Source organism: Pseudorasbora parva, chromosome 11 (genome assembly GCF_024679245.1).
Source record: "Pseudorasbora parva isolate DD20220531a chromosome 11, ASM2467924v1, whole genome shotgun sequence".
Lineage (NCBI taxonomy): Eukaryota > Metazoa > Chordata > Actinopteri > Cypriniformes > Gobionidae > Pseudorasbora > Pseudorasbora parva.
In genome coordinates, this window is record NC_090182.1 from 112,501 (window position 1) to 123,591 (window position 11,091).

Sequence of the window (11,091 nt, forward strand, 5' to 3'; positions counted from 1 at the left end):
TAGAGGGCCGTACATTACTCTAGTCTTTAATCCTCTTCTCTCAGACGGACTGTTAAAGACGTAGAGGGCCGTACATTACTCTAGGCTTTAATCCTCTTCTCTCAGACGGACTGTTAAAGACGTAGAGAGCCGTACATTACTCTAGTCTTTAATCCTCTTCTCTCAGACGGACTGTTAAAGACGTAGAGGGCCATACATTACTCTAGGCTTTAATCCTCTTCTCTCAGACGGACTGTTAAAGACGTAGAGGGCCGTACATAACTCTAGGCTTTAATCCTCTTCTCTCAGACGGACTGTTAAAGACGTAGAGGGCCGTACATTACTCTAGTCTTTAATCCTCTTCTCTCAGACGGACTGTTAAAGACGTAGAGGGCCGTACATTACTCTAGGCTTTAATCCTCTTCTCTCAGACGGACTGTTAAAGACGTAGAGGGCCGTACATTACTCTAGGCTTTAATCCTCTTCTCTCAGACGGACTGTTAAAGACGTAGAGGGCCGTACATTACTCTAGGCTTTAATCCTCTTCTCTCAGACGGACTGTTAAAGACGTAGAGGGCCGTACATTACTCTAGTCTTTAATCCTCTTCTCTCAGACGGACTGTTAAAGACGTAGAGGGCCATACATTACTCTAGTCTTTAATCCTCTTCTCTCAGACGGACTGTTAAAGACGTAGAGAGCCATACATTACTCTAGGCTTTAATCCTCTTCTCTCAGACGGACTGTTAAAGACGTAGAGGGCCGTACATTACTCTAGGCTTTAATCCTCTTCTCTCAGACGGACTGTTAAAGACGTAGAGAGCCATACATTACTCTAGTCTTTAATCCTCTTCTCTCAGACGGACTGTTAAAGACGTAGAGGGCCGTACATTACTCTAGGCTTTAATCCTCTTCTCTCAGACGGACTGTTAAAGACGTAGAGGGCCATACATTACTCTAGTCTTTAATCCTCTTCTCTCAGACGGACTGTTAAAGACGTAGAGAGCCATACATTACTCTAGGCTTTAATCCTCTTCTCTCAGACGGACTGTTAAAGACGTAGAGAGCCGTACATTACTCTAGTCTTTAATCCTCTTCTCTCAGACGGACTGTTAAAGACGTAGAGGGCCGTACATTACTCTAGTCTTTAATCCTCTTCTCTCAGACGGACTGTTAAAGACGTAGAGGGCTGTACATTACTCTAGTCTTTAATCCTCTTCTCTCAGACGGACTGTTAAAGACGTAGAGAGCCGTACATTACTCTAGGCTTTAATCCTCTTCTCTCAGACGGACTGTTAAAGACGTAGAGGGCCGTACATTACTCTAGGCTTTAATCCTCTTCTCTCAGACGGACTGTTAAAGACGTAGAGGGCCGTACATTACTCTAGGCTTTAATCCTCTTCTCTCAGACGGACTGTTAAAGACGTAGAGAGCCGTACATTACTCTAGGCTTTAATCCTCTTCTCTCAGACGGACTGTTAAAGACGTAGAGGGCCATACATTACTCTAGGCTTTAATCCTCTTCTCTCAGACGGACTGTTAAAGACGTAGAGGGCCATACATTACTCTAGGCTTTAATCCTCTTCTCTCAGACGGACTGTTAAAGACGTAGAGGGCCGTACATTACTCTAGGCTTTAATCCTCTTCTCTCAGACGGACTGTTAAAGACGTAGAGAGCCGTACATTACTCTAGGCTTTAATCCTCTTCTCTCAGACGGACTGTTAAAGACGTAGAGGGCCATACATTACTCTAGGCTTTAATCCTCTTCTCTCAGACGGACTGTTAAAGACGTAGAGGGCCATACATTACTCTAGGCTTTAATCCTCTTCTCTCAGACGGACTGTTAAAGACGTAGAGGGCCATACATTACTCTAGTCTTTAATCCTCTTCTCTCAGACGGACTGTTAAAGACGTAGAGGGCCGTACATTACTCTAGGCTTTAATCCTCTTCTCTCAGACGGACTGTTAAAGACGTAGAGGGCCATACATTACTCTAGTCTTTAATCCTCTTCTCTCAGACGGACTGTTAAAGACGTAGAGGGCCATACATTACTCTAGTCTTTAATCCTCTTCTCTCAGACGGACTGTTAAAGACGTAGAGGGCCATACATTACTCTAGTCTTTAATCCTCTTCTCTCAGACGGACTGTTAAAGACGTAGAGGGCCGTACATTACTCTAGTCTTTAATCCTCTTCTCTCAGACGGACTGTTAAAGACGTAGAGGGCCGTACATTACTCTAGTCTTTAATCCTCTTCTCTCAGACGGACTGTTAAAGACGTAGAGGGCCATACATTACTCTAGTCTTTAATCCTCTTCTCTCAGACGGACTGTTAAAGACGTAGAGGGCCATACATTACTCTAGGCTTTAATCCTCTTCTCTCAGACGGACTGTTAAAGACGTAGAGGGCCGTACATTACTCTAGGCTTTAATCCTCTTCTCTCAGACGGACTGTTAAAGACGTAGAGGGCCGTACATTACTCTAGGCTTTAATCCTCTTCTCTCAGACGGACTGTTAAAGACGTAGAGGGCCGTACATTACTCTAGGCTTTAATCCTCTTCTCTCAGACGGACTGTTAAAGAGGTAGAGGGCTGTACATTACTCTAGGCTTTAATCCTCTTCTCTCAGACGGACTGTTAAAGACGTAGAGGGCCGTACATTACTCTAGGCTTTAATCCTCTTCTCTCAGACGGACTGTTAAAGACGTAGAGGGCTCTACATTACTCTAGGCTTTAATCCTCTTCTCTCAGACGGACTGTTAAAGACGTAGAGGGCCGTACATTACTCTAGGCTTTAATCCTCTTCTCTCAGACGGACTGTTAAAGACGTAGAGGGCCGTACATTACTCTAGGCTTTTATCCTCTTCTCTCAGACGGACTGTTAAAGACGTAGAGGGCCGTACATTACTCTAGTCTTTAATCCTCTTCTCTCAGACGGACTGTTAAAGACGTAGAGGGCCGTACATTACTCTAGGCTTTAATCCTCTTCTCTCAGACGGACTGTTAAAGACGTAGAGGGCCGTACATTACTCTAGGCTTTAATCCTCTTCTCTCAGACGGACTGTTAAAGACGTAGAGGGCCGTACATTACTCTAGGCTTTTATCCTCTTCTCTCAGACGGACTGTTAAAGACGTAGAGGGCCGTACATTACTCTAGGCTTTAATCCTCTTCTCTCAGACGGACTGTTAAAGACGTAGAGGGCTGTACATTACTCTAGGCTTTTATCCTCTTCTCTCAGACGGACTGTTAAAGACGTAGAGGGCCGTACATTACTCTAGGCTTTTATCCTCTTCTCTCAGACGGACTGTTAAAGACGTAGAGGGCTGTACATTACTCTAGGCTTTAATCCTCTTCTCTCAGACGGACTGTTAAAGACGTAGAGGGCTGTACATTACTCTAGGCTTTAATCCTCTTCTCTCAGACGGACTGTTAAAGACGTAGAGGGCCGTACATTACTCTAGTCTTTAATCCTCTTCTCTCAGACGGACTGTTAAAGACGTAGAGGGCTGTACATTACTCTAGGCTTTAATCCTCTTCTCTCAGACTGACTGTTACAACTCTTGTGTTTGTGGATTGTCCTCCAGGCAGACGTCTGTGAAGGATGGAGGGCCGAGTCTGGCGAAGATGGAGGAGTTCAGGTGGAGAGTTGATGTGGCCATTTCCACAAGGTACAGTACTAATGCTCATGCCTTCAAGAGGGTTAGGACAGCGCTGAGCACCGATTATAACTGTCATGTGAAGCACACAATGATTGACGTGTGTGTGTGTGTGTGTGTGTGTGTGTGGTTCAGCTCCCTGGCACGAGCACTGCAGCCATCCATTCTCATGCAGATCAAACTCTCAGATGGACAGACGCATCGATTCCAGGTAATGATGTCTCACACCAGTTCATTCACTTCTCTGATATTTACAGAAGTGTCACAATGCAAGACTACACGTTAAACATCTGTGAAAAAACTAACAAGCTCATATTTTATGATAAATCAGTCTATTTTCTGCGTGTGTGTGTGAGATTCATTAATCATTCTCTGTTTTCTAGGTCCCAGTTGTGAAGTTCCAGGAGCTTCGGTACAATGTTTCTCTGATTTTAAAGGAGATGAATGATATAGAGAAGAGAAGCATTCTCAGAATACAAGACTGATCATTCTCACACACACACACACACACACACACACACACACACACACACACACACACACACACACACGTCCCAAGTGGATGCTGCACACTAGTGGTGGTTGAGGAGAGACCCCTGACATGAGTGTGAAGCGCTTTGGGTGTACAGTAGTACAGTTAGTGCTATATAAATGCCTCATTCATTCATTCATTGGATGTCCATGTGTAAAAGGTAATATTGGTAAATGAAACCCATGAAGAAGTCATTCTGAGTCTTCTCTAATATCTGGTGAATGTCATCATTTGTGCTGTGTTTGTATGAACTGTGTTGTTTTGTTCTTCAGCTGATCTTAATCATGTTGGAACTGTTTCCTGTCTGTCAGTGCGAGGACAGGAAACGCATGTCAGCACTTTTTGTTGGTCTTACATTTTCTTGATATAAAATGTTTTAATAATAATAAATAAATGAAGATGTAATCTTTGTGGACGGGTGTTTTCTCAGGATCTGCGTTGGTTTGGCATGAGTTTCCTCTCGCCGTACAGGAGAGGTTAGTGATGGAAGATCAGATCCAGCAGGTCCTGTCTGAGCTCATTCGTTGTGTGGGTTTATCATTTCCCCTAACGGACACAAGCACCAGTAGCCAATCGTAACGCAGCGTGATAGACTAACTAAAGGTGCAAGCATATCTTATAGAAAAATCTGACAACAAGGTACTTTCCACTAAGCGTTTTTGAGCAACAATGGAAATTAGTGAATTAATGAGTCCTATAGCAGGAGGTCCTCAGGGTCCCAGAACAGCAGAAGAGGTGAAACCCTACCGATCATTCTAGCGGTTTCTCTCGTCCCAGAAGAATGTTTGTTTTGTATTATAGTGAGTTGGTCTTTAATAATGGTCTCTTTATCTCGCTGGTGAGGTGCTTACACGCTTAAAGGGGGGGTGAAACACTCCGTTTCAGTCAGTGTCATGTCAATCTTGAGTACCTATAGAGTAGCATTGCATCCTGCATATCTCCGAAAAGTTTTTATTTTTTTAATAATTATATAAGAAAGATGCGCTGTTCCGAGTCTTTCCGAAAAAAGCCGAGCGGGTGGGGGCGTGTCGTGTGAGCGGAGCTAAATAATGACGTGTGCAGCAGCGCGCTGTGTGTTGAGTCGAGCGTCATCCCTAACAGCGGGAAAAAACTTTATTCAAAATAAAAATATGGCTTTTAATCAGATACAGCCATACATCTATGATCCGGAATCAGACCCAGAGGCTGCAGTTGAACAGGAGCAGCAGCAAAAACGACTAGAGCAGGACGTCTGTATGTGGTACAAGTTATACACTAACTATATAATATGCTTAGCGGCTTGTGTTATTTACATATTTATACTTGAATTATATCGTCGTATTTTTGTCTTTGAAGGTGTACATGTGGGAAGTGCAGTTGTGCACGTGTGTTTGTGTGTTTACGCGTGGTTTGTGTAGACAGTAAGCGGACTAAAAGCAGTCTCACTCACCCTTCTAACGTTGGGACCTTTATCGTTGGGACTGCTCCATCCTTCAGCATTAGGCGATTGGGAAAATCCGGCGTCGAGCTGGGCCTTGTTTATGAAACAGTCGGCACCGAAATGCAGCGAACAGATATAAACATTCGCGCAACTCAGTTGCTGATCCGGAAAAGCAAATTACATCCACTGTTGCCTTAACGCGGGGTTTTTGGCGAATCTGTGCAGGACTGTCTTGGTCTGGCAACCAAAAACGCACTTTTTTGGTGACATTGTTATGTGCTATGTGTAATTGTCACCTGTCCAGCATCCTACAAGCCAGCGCTTTGATGGGCGTACTTGCCGAAACTTATGACTAACCGGAAGTAGTATTTTTGACAAAGAAATACTCCCATCAAACGTCCACCTTTACTTTTGAAACTTTGTCTATGTTTAGTATGGGATTCCAAGTCTTTAACAGTGTAAAAAGATCAGTATGCATGAAACAGCATTTCACCCCCCCTTTAAGTGTTCAAGCTCGTAGTGCTGAAACCCTATTGCTCTTGTTCATTTACCCATCATGCATCATTCTCCATCTTAAACCGAAACTTCCAACCTCCAAACGTCGCTGAGACGCTCAAAAGCATGAAATAACTCATAACTCCTAAACCGTTAGGCCTAGGCTCTCCTTGGCTCATTTACTGTTGGAGATGCTTAAATTTAAAACGATATCACTCATCTGCCGTATTGACACTATATGATAATTGAAATGAGCTGATAACATCACCGCTTTCTCCAGAATGACTGTACAGCCGAATCAGATTCTGTTGCAGTATCTTCCTGTTAGCACTGTGAAGCCGCTCTGAGACAGTCGGCAGTGTACTAAGCGCTGTATATATAAAGCTGAACCGACGTGGAAATATCCCAGATTAAATGTCCCGCTGCAGACCTCAGTGAGCTCCAGGCCGTCCGACTGTCAGGGTTACAGTAAAGGGACTTCATTGACGTGTGAGCTTTATTAACTCTCAACTGGTGTTTTCACTGTCAGACACTAGGGGGCGCTATTCCACATCTGAATGAGTCCTGAATCTCCTGATCAAAACACGAGGAAGAGGCAGTGAAACGAGCTGTCGCATGTAAGCAGATGCATATGAAAAATAATGTGATCATCAGTAATAACACTGAAGCTGCTTTAAAACAATCATCATTATAAAAGAGCTACACAAATAAATTAACTGGGTTTGAACAGTGGTATTAATACATCCACTACTGACGTTTGGTTGGTGCGAGATGCATTATGGGATAGCGGTCTGTTTGAAGTCCACAAGTGTCCTCTTGATTTATCCTCAATAAAGAGGCGGGTCAAGGACGCATCCGGGGATTTGAACTGTACTTGACTACATATGTAACATAAAACTATCAAATTACTGTAGTTAGAAAAACCTTTCACCTTTTTTATTGCCATGCTCTTTTCTTTTCCCCCCAAAGAATCCTTGTATCTCTCTGGAGTTGTGTCAGTTCGTCCAGGCCCTAATCGCTGAGCTTGGCAGCTTGAGCAGATTGGATAGGGAAGACCGTGGCGTCCCACCCTTTCTGAGGATAGAGCCGGGATCTTATCCAGCCCCTTTCTTCCTCCAGCTGGACTGCAGCACGTCCCAGGTGCAATCTCTGGTAGTGTTTCTTTAGTTGTAATAATCCCTCCTCCGCATGAGATGTTAAGATGAGGTGCTATTTGGTCATTCAGATTAGAGTAGGGGTGTCACCCCGGCGTCCTGGCCAAATGTGCCCACTGTCCATCCTGGGCTCCTAATAATCCCCCTCTCCTGATTGGCTTCCTCACTCCGTCTCCTCTCCACCATCAGCTGGTGTGCGGTGAGCGTTCGGGAGCAATATGGCTGCCGTCGAGGTGTTGCTGCACATTAGTGGTGGTTGAGGAGTCCCCCCTTATGGATGTAAAGTGATATGAGTACTCAGAAAATCACAAATGATTATTATTAACCCTTTCTATAACTCCCTTTGGTCTTTTGTTCAGCCTTTTCTCATTTGTGGAAGATCGGCCCATGCAGGTGTGACCCTAACATTATTTGTCTACCCATCATGCACTCTGCAGGACTTACGCCTGTAGCTTGATATAACTCTCGAGGTATAAGTGACACTTTTAAAAGTGTTAATTTATCGCTGAAATATTGGGTTATGTACGCTTTCTCAGAGTTGGTTTGAACTATAAGAGTTGAAGGAACACTGAATTTGTATTATGGTGAGGATTTCAGAGAGCAGCTCAGATACTCAAATGCAGACGCACTCTTCTATATGGGCTTCATTAGAGTCTCCTATCAGTATATAAGCATCTGTGTGTTTACTCTGAGGAGCTGCTTTGACACAATCGTGATTGTAAAAGCGCTATATAAATAAAGTTGATTGATTGATTTACTTCTGAGGTTTAAGAGGATCCGACAAATTTTCTTAAACATACATAAGTTGTTATTATTATCTCCATAAACATTGTAAATTACAAATTTTTCTGTTTAAAATTATTCTAATCCATCTCCCTTCACTAGAATAAGATTTTAAAATGTATGCTATGTTTAATAGGGAGCAAGTGCAGCGTTGACAGAACCGGACTAAATCCGAGTGGAGATATACAAATATTATAAAGTAAGGGCCTAAAATTGAACCTTGAGGAACCTCCGTGCAGACAGAGCTCATAGACCGGAAACCACTCAGAGATAAACTGCTGACGATTAGAGAGATAAGATCTAACCCAGGTTAAAACAGTTTCCAGGCGGTTGAGCTAAAGGCTGTGATTGACGGCATCAAAAGCGGCACTAAGAGGAAGAAGGGTAAGAATAGAAAGGGAACCAGATCATTGGTGACCTTGACCGATGTCTCAGTACTATGACATTTTCGGAAACCAGACTAAAGGGGTTCAAAAAGAAAAGGAAGATTTGAAATAAGGCGATAATTATTTAATTTGTCCAAATCTGCATTGTGCTTTTTCAGCACAGGGGTTAAAGTCTTCAGTGCTGCTAGTACAACAGCTGGACACAGAGAACCATTCTCAGAGCTAAGAACAGCTGGACACAGAGAACCATTCTCAGAGCTAAGAACAGCTGGACAAAGAGAACCATTCTCAGAGCTAAGAACAGCTGGACATAGAGAACCATTCTCAGAGCTGAGAACAGCTGGACACAGAGAACCATTCTCAGAGCTAAGAACAGCTGGACACAGAGAACCATTCTCAGAGCTAAGAACAGCTGGACACACAGAACCATTCTCAGAGCTAAGAACAGCTGGACACAGAACCATTCTCAGAGCTAAGAACAGCTGGACACACAGAACCATTCTCAGAGCTAAGAACAGCTGGACACACAGAACCATTCTCAGAGCTGAGAACAGCTGGACACACAGAACCATTCTCAGAGCTAAGAACAGCTGGACACACAGAACCATTCTCAGAGCTAAGAACAGCTGGACACAGAGAACCATTCTCAGAGCTAAGAACAGCTGGACAAAGAGAACCATTCTCAGAGCTAAGAACAGCTGGACACAGAGAACCATTCTCAGAGCTAAGAACAGCTGGACACAGAGAACCATTCTCAGAGCTAAGAACAGCTGGACACAGAGAACCATTCTCAGAGCTAAGAACAGCTGGACATAGAGAACCATTCTCAGAGCTAAGAACAGCTGGACACAGAACCATTCTCAGAGCTAAGAACAGCTGGACACACAGAACCATTCTCAGAGCTAAGAACAGCTGGACACAGAGAACCATTCTCAGAGCTAAGAACAGCTGGACACAGAGCTAAGAACAGCTGGACACACAGAACCATTCTCAGAGCTAAGAACAGCTGAACACACAGAACCATTCTCAGAACTAAGAACAGCTGGACACACACACAGAACCATTCTCAGAGCTAAGAACAGCTGGACACACACAGAACATTTCTCAGAGCTAAGAACAGCTGGACACAGAGAACCATTCTCAGAGCTAAGAACAGCTGGACACACAGAACCATTCTCAGAGCTAAGAACAGCTGGACACACAGAACCATTCTCAGAGCTGAGAACAGCTGGACACAGAACCATTCTCAGAGCTAAGAACAGCTGGACACACAGAGAACCATTCTCAGAGCTGAGAACAGCTGGACATAGAGAACCATTCTCAGAGCTAAGAACAGCTGGACACACAGAACCATTCTCAGAGCTAAGAACAGCTGGACACAGAGAACCATTCTCAGAGCTGAGAACAGCTGGACACACAGAATCATTCTCAGAGCTGAGAACAGCTGAACACACAGAACCATTCTCAGAGCTAAGAACAGCTGGACACACAGATAACCATTCTCAGAGCTAAGAACAGCTGGACACAGAGAACCATTCTCAGAGCTGAGAACAGCTGGACACAGAGAACCATTCTCAGAGCTGAGAACAGCTGGACACACAGAACCATTCTCAGAGCTAAGAACATCTGGACACACAGAACCATTCTCAGAGCTAAGAACAGCTGGACACACAGAACCATTCTCAGAGCTAAGAACAGCTGGACACACAGAACCATTCTCAGAGCTAAGAACAGCTGGACACACAGAACCATTCTCAGAGCTGAGAACAGCTGGACACAGAGAACCATTCTCAGAGCTGAGAACAGCTGGACACACAGAACCATTCTCAGAGCTAAGAACAGCTGGACACACAGAACCATTCTCAGAGCTAAGAACAGCTGGACACAGAACCATTCTCAGAGCTAAGAACAGCTGGACACACAGAACCATTCTCAGAGCTAAGAACAGCTGGACACACAGAACCATTCTCAGAGCTGAGAACAGCTGGACACACAGAACCATTCTCAGAGCTAAGAACATCTGGACACACAGAACCATTCTCAGAGCTAAGAACAGCTGGACACACAGAACCATTCTCAGAGCTGAGAACAGCTGGACACAGAGAACCATTCTCAGAGCTAAGAACAGCTGGACACACAGAATCATTCTCAGAGCTGAGAACAGCTGGACACACAGAATCATTCTCAGAGCTATGGACAGCTGGACACAGAGAACCATTCTCAGAGCTGAGAACAGCTGGACACACAGAACCATTCTCAGAGCTAAGAACAGCTGGACACACATAACCATTCTCAGAGCTAAGAACAGCTGGACACACAGAACCATTCTCAGAGCTAAGAACAGCTGGACACACAGAACCATTCTCAGAGCTGAGAACAGCTGGACACAGAGAACCATTCTCAGAGCTGAGAACAGCTGGACACACAGAACCATTCTCAGAGCTAAGAACATCTGGACACACAGAACCATTCTCAGAGCTAAGAACAGCTGGACACACAGAACCATTCTCAGAGCTAAGAACAGCTGGACACACAGAACCATTCTCAGAGCTAAGAACAGCTGGACACACAGAACCATTCTCAGAGCTGAGAACAGCTGGACACAGAGAACCATTCTCAGAGCTGAGAACAGCTGGACACACAGAACCATTCTCAGAGCTAAGAACAGCTGGACACACAGAACCATT

General features: G+C 44.3%; 1 protein-coding gene across 2 annotated transcripts in view; it reads left to right on the forward strand.

The window, feature by feature from the left end:
• Positions 1–4,575, forward strand: part of commd5 (COMM domain containing 5) — an 8,685-nt gene extending 4,110 nt beyond the window's left edge. Inside the window, exons 5-8 of one of the 2 annotated variants that reach the window (XM_067456384.1) lie at positions 3,563–3,646; positions 3,770–3,845; positions 4,018–4,126; positions 4,157–4,575. In XM_067456384.1, coding sequence (XP_067312485.1) covers positions 3,563–3,646; positions 3,770–3,845; positions 4,018–4,119 — 262 coding nt within the window. In that variant the 3' untranslated portion in view covers positions 4,120–4,126; positions 4,157–4,575. Of the gene's footprint in view, positions 1–3,562; positions 3,647–3,769; positions 3,846–4,017 lie in introns of both variants that reach the window. The other variant, XM_067456383.1, reaches the window with a different exon arrangement.
• Positions 4,576–11,091: the final 6,516 nt, after the last annotated feature.